Raw genomic sequence first — 18,914 nt, 5'->3', positions numbered from 1 at the left:
GCTATGTCCAAACCAGGGCTGTGCTGTACTGGAGGATGTGGTGGCTGTACCAGCTCTCCATTGTGCTCTGGGAAAAGATGTTTCAAGTTTATACTTGCCAGAGAAGGAGGAAGTAGTCAGGGTCTCCTCAACTCCCTGAAACCGAGCTCCACACGGAATCCGGAAGTCCTCTGACAGCTTCCCCAAGAGTCCCCTTCTACAGCCTCCAGAGTCCAGTCCAGGCCTCTCCCTCACAGCTCACTAGTGTTGCTGGAAAATGCTCCATCTCTGCAGACAGATAGCTTCCAGACCCCCACTATCTGTACCCAAGGTCATCTATGTAACTTTTCTTAATTCCATCACTAGACTTAAAATCTATGGGTTTCTGGGGACTGTAAAGATGGCTCTGTGGTTGCTGCTCTTGTAGAGGACCTGAGTTCAGTTCACAGAACCCAAAGTTGGTAGGTTCACAACCACCTGTACCTCCAGCTCCAGAAGATCTGACACAGTCTCCTGAACTCATTAGACACCTGCGCTCATGTATGTATATACACACACATTTAAAGATTTATAGGCTACTTACTATAGCTTATTTGACCTTTCTGGTGGCATCAACCTGAACAAGTAGCCTCATTTCTTACCATCCCCTTCCCCAGGTGTCCATACTTGGAATACAGTAATGCAGGGCCCTGAGCTTTTTTGCACGTGTAGGTTGCTAAGAACATCCCCTCTCTTCTACCTGTAATAAGTTCCACTCTGAAGGCCAATCTAAGCCTCCCATGCCCTGTGACTGTGCAACATCCATGTGCATACCTGTGTTCTTCCAGCAGACATAGACCCTGCAATAAGTAGCAATAATGACTGGCATGTCTGCAGTCAGGAGCCTGGAACAGCAGCCATGGAATCCATGTCTAACAAAATCACAGAGAAGGTATTAGCTGGAGCCCAGGAGCTGGGCTGGAGATTAGTTAGGGCAAGAATAGAGGCCACAGAGCCAGATCAACCACAACTCCAGTCCTTGGGGACTCTGAGCATTCTCATCATGGAAAGTAGATTCCTTTTCCTCCAGGACCTGGCCCAGAGCTGGCCCTGTGAATGCACCTCAGGCCACAGTGAGTCAGTTCAGAGCAATGTATCATCCCAGGGCTGTATGCATTCTAGGTGAAGGCTGTAACACTGAGCCACATTGTCACCCTGCCTCCTGTACATTTAACGCTCCATTGGTGACACAGAAGTTACTCCTTCACTTCCTGACCGGCCTTCCCTAGGTCACCTGCACATAAAAGCCACCAGTGACCTTGGTGTCTCATGGAACAGCACAGGCTCTTTCAAACCTTGGACCCTTTTCAACTTACACTCCAACCACCTGGGGCAATCCCTGTGAGTCTTTCTTAGACAAGCACCCTGCTTCAGTGCCTCTTGGGTTCCCCAAGCAGAACCGGGCATTCCTTCCTCTGCTCAGTTCTTGTCCCCATTGGCTATATAGCTATATCAGTGTGTCTCCCAGTAAACCCTGCACTGCCTCTGGGCTGCATGTATGTTCATTCATTCACAAGTGTCCCTGGCTGGCCCCCAGTACCTGCAGCATCCAGCACTCAGAAGACACATTTCAGGAATACACCAGTGGGTATGGGTACCACTCTCAGTTCCTGGAACTCAGGGAGTCAGTCAGCCTCTGAAGGAGAGGTCCTTTGCTCCAGTTTCATCCCCAGCCCTGGGTGTGTTAGGTTGTTCCAGGCCGCTCCCTAACCACATTAGCTAGCTCTCTATCTGGGCTACCGGGTATGTGTAACTCTCCAAGGTTCTGAACTTGGCTCTTTCTCTTGACCCCAAGTAATTGTCATGACTTCTTAACTCCAGTTCCCCTCCCCCAGTGAAGAATTTTCCCCCACCTCCCAAAAGCCTAGCCCCACTGTGGGAAAGAAACAGAACCTCTGATAAATACACTGTAGGTCCAAACGTTTCATAAAGACGAGAGCGTTTATGAGAGCACAAGAGTGAGGTGCCCCACCCCCTTAATCCCTGAGTCTCACCCCTTGTCATTACAACCTGTCATTCAAGACACCCCCTTCCCTTGCTGCCAAGCTGTATTCTTAGATCATATAAAGATTGTAGGAACTCCTTTCTCCCTAAATGTCCCTGGCTGCCACTCGCCCCGTCCACACCCTCCATGCCGGCTTCCAATGGCCCCACGGCCTCCCGATGTCCTGCTTTGACTCACCTGTCAGTTCATTGCTCTGCAGTTCTTCTTCACACTCCAGGAGGTCACCCCAGAGTGCCACCTCTCCTCTGTAGACCCCTTCACACCCATATCCTTGACCTCAATTCTCACCCAGCTTCTCCCAAACTTTAGCCTGCTCCAGACATCTCTCAACACAGCACCTTCGTGATGTTCCCCTCCTCTCCTCTCAGAATCTCTCTCTCAGCTTCTACCTTCCAGAAGAAAAAGGAACCAAATAAAAGCATCTTTAGCCAGGTGGCGGCGCACACCTTTAATCCCAGCACCCAGGAGGCAGAGGTAGGCAGATCTCTGAGTTCAAGGCCAGCCTGGTCTACAGAGTGAATTTCAGGACAGCCAAGGCTACTCAGAGAAACCCTGTCTCAAAAAACAGAGAGGGGGGAGAGAGAGAATCTTTAGTGAAGGCTATAAGGTCTAACCACTGCTAATGTTGACCTAGCCAGGCACTTCTCTGATTGCAGCCCCAAGGATAGCCCAGTAGCCTTCCTTGCTTAGCCAGAAGTTACCTCACCACCCTGCGGTCGAAACCATCGTCTGGCCAGGTTCCCTGGGCTGGATCTGGGTCATGACCTTTGTGGTGGTTTGAATGAGAAGTGTCTTCCGTAGGCTCGTGTGTTTGAACATGTGTTCCTGTTGCTGGAGTTTTCCTGCCTGGCCCACGGTCAGGACAAATCTCCACCCACCAGTCGCACAGCCTCTTAGACCCCACCGCGTAAACACACAGAGACTTATATGGCTTACAAACTGTATGGCCATGGCAGGCTTCTTGTTATCTACTTCTCTTATCTTAAATTAACCCATTTCTATAAATCTATACCTTGCCACATGACTTGTGGCTTACCGGTACCTTACATCTCACTTTTCATGGCGATGGCTGGCAGCGTCTCTCTGCCTCAGCCTTCCACTTCCCAGAATTCTCTCTCCTTGTCCCACCTATACTTCCTGCCTGGCTACTGGCCAATCAGTGTTTTATTTATTAACCAATCAAAGCAACACATTTAACATACAGAACATCCCATAGCATGCTCCCCCAGTTAGTGGTGCTGCTGAGATTATAATGGAAACTTCAGGAGGTAGACGTTTACTGGTGGAAGTTCATCACTGGAGGTGCTCTCTAAGGTTATATAGCCTGGCCACACTTCCTGTTCCCTCTCACTCTCTGCTTCAGTCAGCTTCCCAATGGCCATCTTGGCCCCACATTCATACTGCCATACCTTGTCCACCATGATGGATTATATCCCCTCCGAAAAGCTTTTGGTTTGACTGTATAACATTATACCCTTGCCCTCCCCTAATTCCTTCCCAAATGACCCCCTCAGGCATGATCTGTTAACTCATGCAATTGGTTATTTTGGATTACATTTGGGTAAACCTTACCATCCTGGTGGCTAGAACCTAGAGCGTTAAAAGAACCACTTTCCTTTAGCCACTGTATGTCAAGGTCACAGCTACTGCTCAGTGTCAGCTGAGTTAGTTGGTCATTTAAGGTTCTTCTAAACAACTGGAGCTCAACAAAGTAATTCAGTCTCTTCCCAGCAATCTAAATCCTGGATGGGGCTGGGCTTTAGCAATGACAGACCACCCTTCAAATTGTGGTTTTACCACTGTTGTTATTAGCATTGGTATCTCCTGGGCTTAGAGAGGGCTTGACTTCTGCAATGGGTCCATCTGCTTCTACACAACTAGTTCTTTTGACTAGTTCAGTTGAATTGTGTTTAAGGACATTCTGACCACTTTCCACAGCTCCCTGTGTATTCTGTAGCCCATTTGAATTCAGATCACAAAAGAAGGTTTTGCTTTGTTTGTTTTGTTGTGTGTGTGTACGCATGTGTGCACACAACATGATGCCATGTACTCCAGACTAGCCATTCAAATTGCAGCCTGGAGAGGAGATAGCTAGACAACCAAAGATATCTACCTGATACCGAGGTACCAACAAAGTCTCTTAGGACCACAGGAGAGGGCAAAGCGTGATGTGACTGAGGGAACTCTGTGAGAATCCTTAGAGGATGCTGCACAAAGCTAAGGCTTAAGAAACTTGTAGACCCTAAGTGTAAGAGATGACTTGGTCAAAAGAGCAGGAAGTGCTGGGCACACACACTCAGAGGGTGGGGACAGAGATGATAAAGCTGTAAATAAAAGAGCAGACCCTCGAAGGCTCTTTGAGTCCACAGAGCGGAGTTAGCAGTAAGGACCTCCCGCAGAGGAGGAAAGGGCCCTTATGGTGGCAGACTGTGGTGCCTCAGTGATGACATCACGTTTTCCCCGGGCACAAACTGGCAAATCCTGGGCGGTCCCTGGGCCTTGGGATGAGAACACCAGTTCAGGGGAAGATGGGGGAATGCTTCTACTCATTTTGTGAAGACTTCAAAGCAGCTGTAAGGAGAGCTGGCCCCAGGTACTTTGTGGATGGCATGGCTGTACGAAGCATCCACTGAGGAGGCTGTGTGTGCAAAGCTCCACATTTGTCCCCACAGCGTCAGCTCACATCCAGCTTCCGTGCTCCCAGATGAATTACCCTCTGGACATGCATGACAGTCTTCACTGGGCTTTCTTGGTGTATTTCCCAACTGCTCTGAGTTTATAATGTTTTCGGGTCCTTTATCATATATATGCCATAAATACCAGTGGAACCAAGAGCATTTATCACCTAGCTGGGTTCCTGCTTGAGCTCCGGAAAAAAAAAAAAAATTATTTGGTTGCACAACCTTTCTCGGGGCTCTGATTTAATGGAGTTCTCTGCTGCAAAGCCACTGGAATTCCTTGCCTTTTAATATCTGACACCCCTTTCTCTTTATTACCACCTTGGACAGCCCTTCTAGACCAGCTAGAATGGGCCCATTAGTCTCTGACAAATAACTTGTGTCATTTGGTGAAAAATATGCAGAGGTTTGGCTACAGCATCCTCGCCAGTCTTGATACTGTGGTCTCATTGTCCTCTAAACAAGCACGCAGCTCCAGGCAGACCCCTCTTGGCATCCCCCAGTCCCTCTCATGCCCTGCGAAGCTGGGTCTATGGGGTTGGCTTGAGATACCCATAACTGCATGGAAGAAGCAGGATCAGTCACAACAGCTGAAAAGCATCTCACAGATGAATGGGTTTTAAAATGGTATCTACTCACCACAGGATGGAAGTCAGGAAGGAATTCTGACACAAGGCACAGTGTGGACAAACCTTGAAGGCACTCAAATAAGATAAACCAGTTCCAGGAGGGGTAAATGTTTTCATGTATAGGACGTCTCCAGAGAAGTCAGTCACAGAGACAGAAAGTAGGCAGGGACCAGGAGAAGGTGGCTAAGAGGGGTTATGCTTTCGTGGATATACAGTTCCAATCTGGAAAGGGTTTCTAGAAATCAGTTGTAAAACAGTGTATGTATACTTATCACCACTAAACTGCACATAAGAGATGGGCACCATGGAATGTCTACGCTTTTTTTTTTTTTAATTAACCTCACAACAAACTAACAGGGGAAACTGACACAGGCCAGTTCTGAGCTCATGAGACCATCATTTACTCCTGCCTTCCGAATCAAGTGGCTCTTGCCAGCTACCCAGCAATTCTCAAACACCCTGGCTTAAAAAGGAAACCTGCTTATTTAGGTTGTGGTTCTGGTTAGACAATTTGAGGGTTAGGTCAGGCTGCTGTGGCAGAGACAGGCCAGTCTACATGACAGTCTGGGATGGCTCATCTCCATTCCATGCTGCCTGTCTCTCATCCTCCAACAGGCTACCCCCAGTCTGTGTGCCATGATGGCAGGGATCTCCAGAGGTAGCAGAAGCAAGCGGATCCCCTTGAGGCTGTGGTTAACACCCATATAAGGTCCTTGTTACTTCACTCTATGGTCCAAAGCAAATCGTAAGACCAGCCATGAGTCAAAGGGTGGGAAATGACCTCTGCCTCTTGATAGTAGAGAATTTTTGCAACTTACTATGTGGGTTACACACATCAGACCCTGAGCCGAGTGTTGCAGGTTAAAAAATACGCACACACACACACACACACACACACACACACACACACACACACAATGTCTGATGCAAGAGGCAGATGTGTAAATAAATAATTACAAGGCATAGTATATATATATATATATATATATATATATATATATATATATAGAGAGAGAGAGAGAGAGAGAGAGAGAGAGAGAGAGAGAGAGAGAGAGAGAGAGCGAGCGCACTGCTTGGGATGTTGGGATGCTGGGAAAGCATGCATGAGGAGGCAGAGGGCAAGAGCTATAGGAAGAAAAGGCAAGGAGGCCTGGGACCAGATGCTATCAGGACTGGCATGGCAAGCCCATGGTGATCAGCCAGATAAAGAATGAGGAAGGAGGACCCAGGCAGAGGGGAACACGTTTGGAAGCCAGGTGCTGCCTGGAGTACAGGGGCTTTCCTAGAAAGTAAAGGAACCTGGAGAAGCTGGGACTCAATGATCCTTTACTCCCTCTGCTCACCTTTGAAGGGGTCATTTAACCAGAGGCCTGTGGCTGTCCACTGTGTGGAGCTGCAGCTTAGAGGTGGCTTGGAAGGAGGCTGGCTGGAAAGTGGGAAGTACTCTCTGGTCGTGTGCTTTCTGCCAGGTAGCCTTAGTGGGAGAAGAACCCTTGATGGGGCGGGGAGAGCAAGGTACAGCGCAGCCAGTTCTGTAAGCATAGGGGTGAGGCATCCCACTCAAAACCAAGATGACCTGGAAATGCCCCCAAATGCCAGCCAACAGGAATGGAAGCCAATGCTATGGCCCTCCACGTGGGCTCAGACTATCAGCCCCCCTCACGAATGTGGTACCACTGAGTCTTTGAAAGGCGAGAACCCAAGGCTCTTTGGCCCAATCTGAATCCTATAGGTGCAAGGTGCTGCCAGGGGCCCTGAAAACCCAGCCTTTGATCCGGGTTTCATGCAAATCCCACAGCCCTTCCCATACCAGGCCCAGCTTTTTGGACTGTTTCCAAGAGACACCTCAAAAATCCAGGAGGGTTATTTGTCTGCAAGACAGGGGTGAAGATGTCAAGCAGCTTTCACCCAGGCCAGTAGGTCCTGTCTTCCTCCTGTGGGTTCAGGGTGTGCTTCTGACAAGGATAGACGGCGATGCCCACCCTCCCTGCCGGCACACTGCAGGCAATGGCAAGCACACACCAACTGATCAATACTTGGAATGCACTGGGCCTGCTGTGAGAAGGAATCCCCTGGTGAGCACTTTCATAAATTGAAAAATTCTTCAGGAAGTGAATAATCGTCCCCAACTATTAAATCAGATTTCTGAAAAGGTGGAGCTGTAGAGCACAGAAAACGTGTGTGGAGAGAGGGGCCGCCTGAATCCCAGACACCTGCCAGATCTGGACCTGGACTTGGACTTGGGATTCCTGGTGCAGCCAGTGTTGCTGCTGGGACTAGGGATGTGGCTAGAGTCTTTGCCAGAACCTTGACCTGTAGGGAAAACCTTTGAAAACATCAGAACACAGCAGGTCCAGGAATGGGATGTTGGTCTGGCCCCAGCACTTGCTAACTCCACAAGCACATGGGGGCTGAATCTGCTTCCTGACACAGTAGGATGACCAGGGAGCCACAGAGCTACTAACTGGAGGCCCCACAGGTAGAGGTAACTCACCCAGGGCCATCTAACTACCCCCTGACAGATCCAGAATAAGAACCCAGGAGCTCAAGACATGGTTAGGCAGTTGGGAATGCATATTGCTCTTCCAGAAGACCAGAGTTCAGTTGACAGCACCATGTTAGGTGGCTCACAACTGCCTGTAACTCCAGCTAATGGGGATCTGATGCCCTCTTCTGGTCTCTGCAGGTACCTACACTCATGTGGGGAGACACACACACACACACACACACACACACACACACACATTTTAAATTTTGAAAAATATTTTAAAGCTCTAAGAGTTTGGGATCCTCCCCTGAAATTGTCCCCTACCTTTACCTCTACTCCTCTCTTTGCTCATAAATGACATAATCCACCAGACTCACTCAGCTGCAGGCTCTGTAAGAATCCAAGCATCACAAGTTACATGTACCCTGCCTGGCCCCACAGGTCCTCCTCTCTGAGCCCCATAGGCTCCTCTCCAGCCCAGGCTTCTCACTACTCCCTGTGCCTTACCACCTCTTTCTCGGCAGGCTTACCCCAAACCAAACTCCTCCTCCCCTCCCTCCCCTTTGCCCCCCTCCTATCCCATAGCAGCCAAGGCCTGAATGCTCTCTCTTCCCACCAGTGCCCATTAGTCCTCTTCATCTTCCTGTGCGATCATGGAAGGACTCCGCCATCAACAGTAGTCTGAATCTACTTCAGTGACACTGGGCACAGTAGGTGCTGGCCAGCTGCTACGTCAGTAACTTTTCAACAAGCAGGGCTGCTGGGAATCCGTTACTTTATTTCACCTTTTCAAGGCTGTGCATCTCCCAGAAGGCAGAGTTGGGGTTCCCCTCAGTTCTGCCTCCAGAATCAAGGTCTCTGGATATAGGCTGTCTTCGTGCCTCCCATTGGGTTTCCTAAAACACTCTCATCCTGGCTGGCTGTCAGATCACTGGAGGCGGCAGCTAACCTCTCCACTTCCCTGCACACGATCCCCAGCAGCACCCGTGGTGTGCGTGCGTGCTACAGAATTAAACTCAAGCTGCTTGGCACGGTTCTCACCTGCCAACCGAGGCATTCCTGTCATTCTCCGGCTCTCGGCTCACCTCTGCCCACACCCTCCAGCCTTGTCTCTCTGTGCCGCTGAAGGTGGAGGGCCCAGCCAGACTTCCACAGGCACACCTGTGAGCATGCTCCCATAGTTCCAAGTCAGCCTACCACCTGGTTAGGGGTCCATGGCTTAGCATGGCCTGTGGCTCAGGGGACAGTTCTACTACCTCTGTCCCCACATCCTCAGTCTTCAGCAGAGCCCAAGCCCAGCGTATCCTTGTGAGGGAAGGCCTGCCGGACTGCCAAGGCCCGCTAATCCTATTCTCATCCCTGAGTCGGACTAGATCATGTGACCCCACCGGTCTCTGTTGAAAGATATAGAGGCTCAGAAAGAGATAAAAGACTTGCCACAGGCTGGGGTAACTCACCCAGGGACACCTAACTACCCTATGAAAAACCCAGAATAGGAAGTAGGGGTTAGGGTATCTCAGCATTCAACTGGTACTGACCCTGACGTGTTCAGGCTTGAAGTAGGGAACACCGGAGGGTAATTCTAGAAAACCAGCTTCACTCAACACAGACATGAAGGGCTTCCAGTGATAGCAAGAGGACTTTCCTGTCATTACCTGTCTGAGGACAGCCTAAGTCACCCTGACGCAAGGGTCTAGACTTCTGATGTCCAGCCACTATGTGGCAAAGGATGAGGGGTCCTGGTTGCAGCCAGATGTGGTGGGGCTAGTGAGAAGTGACAGTTATCCAAAGGCCCTAACATCAGCCTGGGGGAAAATACACCTTAGTTAAATGGGCTGGCTGGCAGGCTCTTCTCTCCTCCTCCTTTCTAGCTGTTGGGGTGGGTCTGGGAGATGATGTTGACATCCATAGGTCTGGAGCCCACAGGCCTGGATTCTGTCTGTGCCAGCCCAGGTGGCCAAGACTCTAGGCAAAGGTAGGTATACACTGGGGCAGGAAATACCCCCAAGTCCCTTCCTAAGACCTATGGAGGCTGCAAAGCAGCGTCCTGTTGTCAAAGGCACAGGCAAGGCTGGGCATCCTGGAAGGCTAGCCTAGAAAATGGGGCTGATGCAGAGAAACACCCCACCCCACCCCACCCCACCCCACGCTTGCTTGCTTGACCCCAGAAGTCCCTGAAAGTGTGAAATGGAAGGAGGCATTTACCGAGCCCTCATTGGGCCCTTCTGTTCTCCGGCTTCCCTTCCCAGGAAACTTGTCCCACGCCGTGGCTTGAGTGTCTAACAGAAGGGATGCTGTTTTTGCAGGGTTGGTGGGGTTTTGTTCCTCTGAACCACGGCCGGTCCATCTTCCATCATAATGCCATGCTTTACTTGATACATCAGCACCACTGGCATTTGGAGACCTTATTCCACGGTTTTAGGATAGATTTTTTTTTTTAAGCTGTTTGTGGTATTTTCTGTTTGCAATTGTCAGTATGGGACTCTTTCCCTGCTCTGCTCCCTGGGTTTGGTTTTTGTTTTGTTTTTTTAATCATACTCGGGTTTTGTTTTTGTTTTTTTTGTTTGGTTTGTTTTTTTTTTTTTTTTTTTTTTTTTTTGCTTTTTTAAGTTGTTAGTCCCTTGGTCACATAGTCCCTCCCAGTGACTGCTTGTTTACGCATTGTTTGTGATCTCTTTGGACTGTCAGTGTTCAGCCAGCCTTGCCAAGAAACAATATCGAGTTATTTCTATTTCTCTACTTCTTGGGGGAAAAAAATTTAATTAAAAATAAAATTAAAAAAAAAATAAAAACCTCTTAATGGGAACCTGGCCCTGTCTGTCTTCTCTATTCTGCAGAAATGTTGAAGGAGTTGAACCAGCAGCGCCGAGCGAAAGCGTTTACAGACCTGAAAATTGTTGTTGAAGGCAGAGAGTTTGAAGTCCACCAAAATGTTCTAGCTTCCTGCAGCTTGTATTTCAAGGACCTGATTCAAAGGTTTGCCTTCCTTCCAGCTGTGCGGGTCTGTTCCTTCGTAGGACGCTTTTGTGTGGCTTTTCTCCTCGCCCTCTCTTACAGGTTCCTGAAGCGTGACTCTCTGTCACAGAGCCAGTAGCCATCTCTGCTCCCCCTCCCCAGTGCCCCCCCACACACACACACAGCAGCCGCTGCCCTTGCCCCCACACACTACCTCGCTGGCCACCAGGAGCCAGCCCACAGTAGGCCACACACATACCCCAAACCCCATGTTCTCAGCAGATCACAAGCCCTTCCTGAGACTAAGAGAACTGCAGACCCCATTTGAAGGGACCATGACACACTGCTCCATCCCTCGGGGTCCCCAGATCCATCACCACCACTGTTGATGGGGGGACCCAGTACCAGGAAAGCCTATTGAGCAGGCCATCCCCACAGAAGGACACCAGGCACCCCAGGAACCGCTCCTCCCCAGCCTGAGTCAGGGAGAAGAGTGTGTAGGCCAAGCCTCATGCTTGAATGCTGGGCACTAAGTGCAGACCAGGTGTGTCCTAAACACGGTCTCTCAGCCTTCACCTTCCCTCAGCCCACCCTGGCCCCATCCGGCCATTCTGCATTTCTACCTGGATCGATGTGAACGGTGCCTGAATATTTTTGTTTTTCCATTTTGTCAATTTTAAAAAAAATAAACCAACAATTTTTTTTTTTTTTTTTTTTTTTTTTTTGCTGTTTCATACCCTTGCAAAGATGTCAGGGCCACCTCCTAGCTCCTTAGTGAGGGCGAGCAGCCGAGGGGCCAGCCCAGGGTAACTCTCACATTTCTCTCACCCATCAGCAGATTAATGTCGCTGCTCATTTTGCCTTGCAGCCTCTCCAGGGCGGACGCTGAGCCTGGACAGAGTTCAGAGTGGGAGGACAGGACCTCTGCTTGCTTTCCAATGCTGTGTTTGGACTTGCCAACTAACCCCAGAGCAACTGTGTTTTGTTTCAGGATGGCATCTCTTTTCCTGTCCCTTGTATCCTTTGGCATAGAGCCAGGCCGCCAGGCGCGTGAGGTCCCGCTCAGCCTCACTGGCCCTGTGCCACACAGGAGGGGCAGGCTCTTTGTGACATTCCCATTTCCTGGACAACTCCGTCTCCTGCCCCCCCCATCTCCACTCCCCCCCCCCCCCACCCCCCCACCCGTGCTTAGGTTCTGTGCATCTGAGGGATTAGAGAGATACATCTCGGGGGAGAGGTGTCCAGTGACCTCTCCAGTCCAGGGGCACTTTGGGAGCAGTGGCTAGCACCTGGCTGCAGAAACATAGCTAAATAATCTGGGACCTTGGGCCCTGATCCAAATGGGCTACAGAATAAGTAAAAGTAGAGCAGTGGTCCAGCCCTGGACTAGAACCATGTGGGGAAAGGAAGCTTTTAAGTGCCTTTGAAGAGACATTAAAGCCAAACTCCACCTCACAACAGGGAGGAAGTGGGAACCTTCTTGGACAAACAGAGGAAGAGGAGGAGGAAGGCCCTCCCAGACAAGGAGGGCAGGGACGAAAACAGATACGAACCAAGGACAGGAACAGGTGGCCTCCCCAGAGGCAGATGTGAGCAGGCCCTGCCTTCCCACTGACCACCCGGTCTTGCTGTGAGGAGAGGAGGAGGTGCCCAACGCCATCAGTAGCCCTGATGGGAAAGGTGGTGGGCATTCCATCCAAGCAGTTGCTGGGAGAAAGAGGGAGTCAGGCCTCAGGCTTTATCACCCGTAAACCAGAAGTTGATCAAATGATGTTGAAGGGGACAGTCGGTAGATGGACAGGACCAGCCTGGTGAGGCTTCTTTATGAGTCTGAATGCCAGGGCATGAGAGAAGGAGGTGTCAGGCTCATAAGGGAAGAGCGCAGGTCAACAGTCTAGGGTCAGAGGTGAGCTGGAGAAGATGGCCAGGAGAGCATGGGGCACGTTGTGCTTTTCGAGCCTAAAGGGCACCCAAGTCCCTTAGTAAGAGGTAGTCAGGCATGAAGTAACTTCAGGAAGCAAAGGAGAAGTGGAAGCTGTGTTTGTCTGCAGCCATTTTTGAATCTCCTTTCTCTGTCCTGGCCACACAGGGTCCATGTTGCCTTGCATGCTGATGGCTATAAATAAATGCTTTTGAAGGAGGGAAGCAAGATCTTCACAGGAAGATGTTGTCTTTGTGAGCCACCTGGCCCCCCAATTCTTCATGGTCAGAGAACAGCTAATGGCACCATGTTTTAGTCCCCCCTTCACATCGGTGACCCTCAGGCCTTAACATGCAGTGGTTGGAACAGCCAGGACAAAGTGAGCAAGGGGCTCCTTTTCAGGGGCTATGGTCTTAAGATTGGTGAGGAGGTAGGGATGACCTGTGTCTCGGAGCTTTTATGGGTCAATACTGATCTGCCCTGGCTGAGCTCTGTCAGAGCAGGAGACACCCCTGCCCCCTTGCTGCACACCTCAGACTTGGAAATTCAAGCAGGGTTCCTTTCCACCACCAACCTAGGTCATGTGTCCACAGCTCCATCCCCATTCTCCGTGTGACCGCCTTTCCTGGAGCCATGGGAGGGACATATAGGAAATCTCATTCCTCTCTGCAAACAGGCAGAGTTTCTCCTGGGCCAAAGACACCCCACCACCACCACCACCACCACCAAAGTCCTCAGCATTGGCCAAAGCTTGTCCAAAGTCCTCACAATAGATAGTACATGAATCAGAAAGAGGAAGCACGTCATAAACTTTGCATTAAGCCTAGACAGACACACACACACACACACACACACACACACACACACACACACACACAGGGTATCAATGTGAGACTGAGCAGAAAAGCTGGGTCTGCCCAGTGTGGCCTCCCAGACAGCAGTCAAGTCCCTTCCAGGACCTCAGCTGCCTGGCAGTCCCAGGGGCCCTACCTTACCCAGGCTCTTTCCTCACAGGCTTCCATTGATGAGCTAGCATCTTTAAGCCATCCTTCACCACTCCCTCTTTTGACAAGATTGCCATCTGGTGACAAGAAGTTTTCTAGATATGTTAGCTTGAAGAGCTCCGTATGGTTAGAATCCCCATTTCACAGAGGAGGATCCTGAAGCCTCGGGCATTTAACTGACATATAGATATTGTCTGACACAGAAACCCCTCTGACCATCCATTCTCTAGAAAACCAAACTGTGCTTTCTGTTTATAGGCAAAGTCTGTGAAGGAGGAAGGGAAAGTCTCAGGGCTGACAGCGTGTACAAGTAGCGGGGTGCGTGCAGTGTACATGTGATGTTAGAGACCCTGGCCACAAATTCTGCCGAGGAGGACAGAATTCACTTTAAGACAGGCACTTGTGTGCAGACCTGCAAGGGGACTGGGCTCTTTAAGATGAGGCCTGGAGGCCAAGGAGCCATTGAATGGGAGGCCAGCAATGAGCCAAGGGCAAAACAGAACCCACAGGCCTGCTCACCCTGACCTTTGTTTGGCCAACCTGAGTCCATAGGGTGATCATCAGGGAGACTGAGAGGCAGGGCTGGGGGACAAAGGGTTGAGGCGCTGCCTTTAAGAGAATAGCAGAGAAAAAAATTGAGGTACCATCTTTGGATGATTATTAGGGTATTCCTCCTTCCCTTATCTGCTCACATACTTGGAGGGAATCCAGCAGTGGCCCTTAGGGTCAGACTCCCAGGCCTGGGGTTGCATCTCACCCTTCGCCTGCATCATCTGCCCTGGCTTTTCTTCTTTGGCCCATGGCAAAGTCCCTTCATTTACCCTCTGGGCACAGAGAGTGTCTCTCAGGATGCACAGGTGCCATAGAAATATTCATCAAGGCCAGTCACTTGCACTTAATGCCTAGGCTAGAGCCCCCATCAGAGAGCATGTGACCGTCTTTCTTAAAAGATGGCAGTGATGTCTTCTGCCATCCCTGGCACTTCCCAGCATGTCTCTAAGTCCAGGCGTGGGGAGAAAAATGCCCAGCACCTGAGAAAACCTGTCCCTCATCACACGAAAGAGGACAGAGACCTGAGTGTGACAGCTGAAGGCCTCACCTCACAACAGAGCCTACTGGACCATGTATGATATGTGAATTCTATTCTCTTTCACATTTGGATAAAAACAATTCACTGATTTTTTTTTTCCTAACCTGATTTTCACAAAGCTTAATGCTAAGCTCTGGGCTTCTCCTTCCTTCTTCAGCCGTGATGTGGGAGGCTAGAGTGGATACTGACTCAATGGCCCACCTCACCAACTGACATGGAGCTTTTCATGTACCAGTGAAGGTACACACTCTGTACCTCTTTCCCCAGGTGCCTGTCCTCATCTAGAACACACAGGTGTGCCTTGAAAACAAGGCAACAAGAAGAGGGATTAATGCCTCTTCGGTGTCAGCAGAATGATGGAGACCAGATCCATCATTGCCTTGCCTCCTCTCAAAGAGTGGTCCAAGGCCTGTCAAAGTCCACAGGACCCAGTAAGGCTTGGGTAAACACAAACCCAGTGCTCTGAAGCGAATGACGGGGGCAGGCGAGGGGAGGAATCATGTCAAAAGGATGGAGCAGAGTGCCACCTGTGTCCCTCTCCAGCCTAGACCTTCCATTCACCATTGCCCTACACTTCCAGACAGTGCCCAATTCCAATACGCATGTGCAAACACCTGGCCACACAGGCAGATGAGGGAGGGGGACGACTTATCCCAGAGGAGTCTTCTGCTCAAAGTGTGTTCTGCAAGATCCGACTAGTCCAAGATAGGCATCTCCGACACATCCATAGACCCAGCCTTGATGAGCAGCAACTTTACCTAGGAACCTGGACTCTTCCTGGGCAGCCCCAGGAAGAAAGTAACTTCATGTGGTGCTAGTCTCCTGCTGGAACCCTCAGACAGTGTGTGCTGGGGCACCACACTTCTGCCACGCCCACAAGATTGAGAATCACAGTGTTACTATAGTCTATTTCTGTGGTTCTGTACATCCTTCTACTGTGTCATGACACCCTCAGGGGCCAGCTGCCCACTCAAGAACCAGCTTAGGACAGAAGACAAAACACTTGTCGCACCTATGACAGATGCGGTGTTAGAGCCGTGATCGGAGTTACCCATCCCTAGGGGACCTCTGCTCAGAGTGAAGAGACCCAATGAGTGGTAGGTAGACGCCTACATTCATCTGATGATTGGAAACACTCATTACCAGCCTTCTGTGGCCATTGCAATTCTCTGAACTACACATGAACCATGCAGTTAATACCACCTGTGTGCCAAGGTGGTGGTGGTGGGGGGGGTATCTAGACTCCCATGCCTCCTCTAGACCTTTGAACTAGGCTACTAAGAAAGACCCATGTAGCCAAGTAGAAGGGGTTAGCTTTTCCAGTCCCAAGAACCTCCAGCAACCCCCTCTTGCAGATCATTTTCCCAATGGAGACAGCCACAGCCAGGCAGTCTATGGCCCAGGTCCCCTCGATTTAACATCATTACCAACGCTCTCCAATGCTTACCCCTCCTTCCTGGTATACAGTGTAGGCAGCTCTATCTCCAAAACACTCTCCCAGGCTCAGCTTTGAGGTAGTCGCCAGCAGTGTGGCAAGACTAGCCCTTTATAGCTGTAATTCCAGCACTGGGTCAGCCAGGGTCGTGTGTGTCTGTGTCTATACCCTCAGGACCTACCTCAGCTCTTCACTGGGTTGGGCGCCTCTGTCTGAGGACTTGGACACACTGAGAGGGCCATTGTTGGTGGCGGCAGTAAAAGGGACCTTGAGAAAAGGTGAGCAGCCCATGTGGACTCCATCAGCCCTGCCACACTGTGGCCCAGCATGACTTCTACAGAACCTAAGGAAGTACCAAGGAAAGGCCAGGCCGTTAGGATGAACACACAGGCAGCAAAGACTTGGAGCAAGAAAGTTGACCTGGGAATAGTCAGAATGTATGGCGTCTCTAGGGGGCACTTGAGAGTCATTTTTACACCTAACAAAAGCATTCAAGTCTGGGACTCCATCTCAGCAGCAAAACACAGGAGTGTGAAGTCATTTTAGCATTGAGTGAGCATGTGTGGGCTTAAAGGCCCTCACCCAAGACCCCCTGTGTGGCCAGTACTTTGTCTTCTCTCTTCCTAGGCTTGCTCAGGCCATAGAGGTGCAAACACAGCCTTAGGACTTCTGGTCACATGAGCCTTCTGTGGAAAAGGAACCCTGGACACTGACTCAGCCTCAGGGTCCCCAATGTAACCTGCACACTGTGCATTGCTTCTGGGCTTTGAAGACCTTAAACTTTCCAACTCTGGCGGTAGACATTCAAGCATAGTTGTGTAGAAAGATCTCCTGGGGAGAAGTTTCTCTAGCCTGAGTCATGCTTAGCCTCAGCAGAACTTTAGGCCTCACCTACTTCCATCTTGTTTTGCAGAATAGGAGGCTGAGTGCCTGAGAGGCTCAGGATATCATTGGCCTGTCAGTGGCAAAGCAGGGTACCCAGGTCCCTTTGCTCCCTACTAGCGCTCTGTTCACGTACCACCCGGCAGCTACCCCCGGCCTCTTTGGCCAACCTACTGCCCTACCAGGCACTGGTACACCTCTCCTGCCTGCCCCCAAGGGTGCACCCAAGGGACCAGTCTCAAGAGTCTTGGCCCCTGGCTTTTACAGAGAAGTCAGTGGGTAGGCAACAGAGCTCACTGCCTTGCCACAGCCCTGGTCGGGCCAGGCTCAGTGAGGGAAGCTGGTCTGGTGAAGAGTAGCCCAACTAGGGTGGTCAGGTCAATGGCCTCTGAGAAACCTGCCTCCTGATTTAACGCTCTGGGTGTTCTGGTTTTTTTTTCTCCCGGCCTCCTGTATCGGTTTGTTCTGCCTCACCTTATCTGTTTCCTTCCAGGTCCAGCTGTAGGGAGCGGCTGCCAGGCCTTAGGAGCCTTTGCAATGGTTTTGTATTTCTGTAGACACCAGATATAAACATACTGATATATTTGTGTCCCCCACCCCCCCGCTCCCCACCCTAGTTCACAAGCCCGATGCACACTCTACACGCAGGCCACTCTGACCTCTGACCCCGTGTTCCATGTGGCAGGAGGGCACTCCCTGCCCCGGGCCAGGCCCCAGGTCATGGCTGCTGGCTGTCTGTGGCGGAAGTCCTTGGTTGTTATCCTCTCCCCTTCCCAGCTCTAACCATTCTGTCCGTCTATCTTGTCTTGTCTTCAGTTTCAAAGCAATGTCATGAAGGGCTTCCCTTCCATGCCTAAAAGGAAACAATATGTTTTTGTTTTTTTTTTCTTTTGGAGAGGTTGGGGTTTGGGGGGACTTCCGGAACAGCCTTGCAAGGCCCTGGGTCTTTGAGACAGGCTCAAAAGGACACCTCCTGATTGGCTAGGATGCCAGCCAATCAGGAGCCTCTGAGCCTCAGCCGGGAAGAGAGAGTCTGCCCTTTGAGGCAGGAGGTCCTGCTTGCCAGGACGTGCTGGTACCCTTTGGTGTAGACACCAGGTCCCGCAGGTAGCTGAACCATATTGTTTCCCTTTGCGGCTAGTCCTGGTCCTTGTCCCCATCCACGGCTCATGCTTTTTGATTTGCATCTTTTTTTGCATGGACATGCGGAGTAGTGATAAGCAGGGTTTTCTGTTCTCTGGGGCGCCTCTGGTCAGACTTCTCTTCCAGATCCTGTGTAAGGCCATTAGGTTCAGGTGTGTCATTGCTGTGTCCTTTGAGTCCTAAGACAAAGGGCGTGACTTGAGGTGTCCAGGGAGCTCTGGCCCTGTGAGGAAGCGGCAGTGGCCGCAAGGGTGGCAGGTGAGGACACCCTGGTCTCTGTGCCTTAGGTCCGTGCAGGACAGCAGCCAGGGCGGCCGGGAGAAGCTGGAACTGGTACTCTCGAATCTGCAGGCCGATGTACTTGAGTTGCTGCTGGAATTCGTCTACACCGGCTCGCTGGTCATCGACTCCGCCAACGCCAAGACCCTGCTTGAGGCGGCCAGCAAGTTCCAGTTCCATACCTTCTGCAAAGTCTGCGTGTCCTTTCTCGGTGAGCTGACCAGGGGGGCCTTTACATCACGTGGAGAACATGGTGCAGATGCATGAAAAATTCCCAGCCAGCAAGAACGGAGTGAGGAGGACTGTGTGTCCCCAGAATGTGCCGGGATATCTAGATTTCACCTGAGCTTGTGGGTGGCTTGAGGGAATGGCATGCACAGAAGGGAC

General features: G+C 50.7%; 1 protein-coding gene across 2 annotated transcripts in view; it reads left to right on the top strand.

The window, feature by feature from the left end:
* The window catches only part of Klhl29 (kelch like family member 29), a 307,924-nt gene that overhangs the window by 270,995 nt on the left and 18,015 nt on the right, over nt 1–18,914 (top strand). For both annotated transcript variants that reach the window (XM_036170647.1, XM_036170646.1), the window contains 2 exons: nt 10,656–10,794; nt 18,536–18,738. In XM_036170647.1, the coding sequence (XP_036026540.1) occupies nt 10,656–10,794; nt 18,536–18,738 (342 nt within the window). The remainder of the gene's footprint in view (nt 1–10,655; nt 10,795–18,535; nt 18,739–18,914) is intronic.

Source organism: Onychomys torridus, chromosome 21 (assembly GCF_903995425.1).
Source record: "Onychomys torridus chromosome 21, mOncTor1.1, whole genome shotgun sequence".
Classification (NCBI taxonomy): domain Eukaryota; kingdom Metazoa; phylum Chordata; class Mammalia; order Rodentia; family Cricetidae; genus Onychomys; species Onychomys torridus.
The sequence above is the reverse complement of the archived record's forward strand: the minus strand, read 5'-3'. Positions and strand labels throughout refer to the sequence as shown.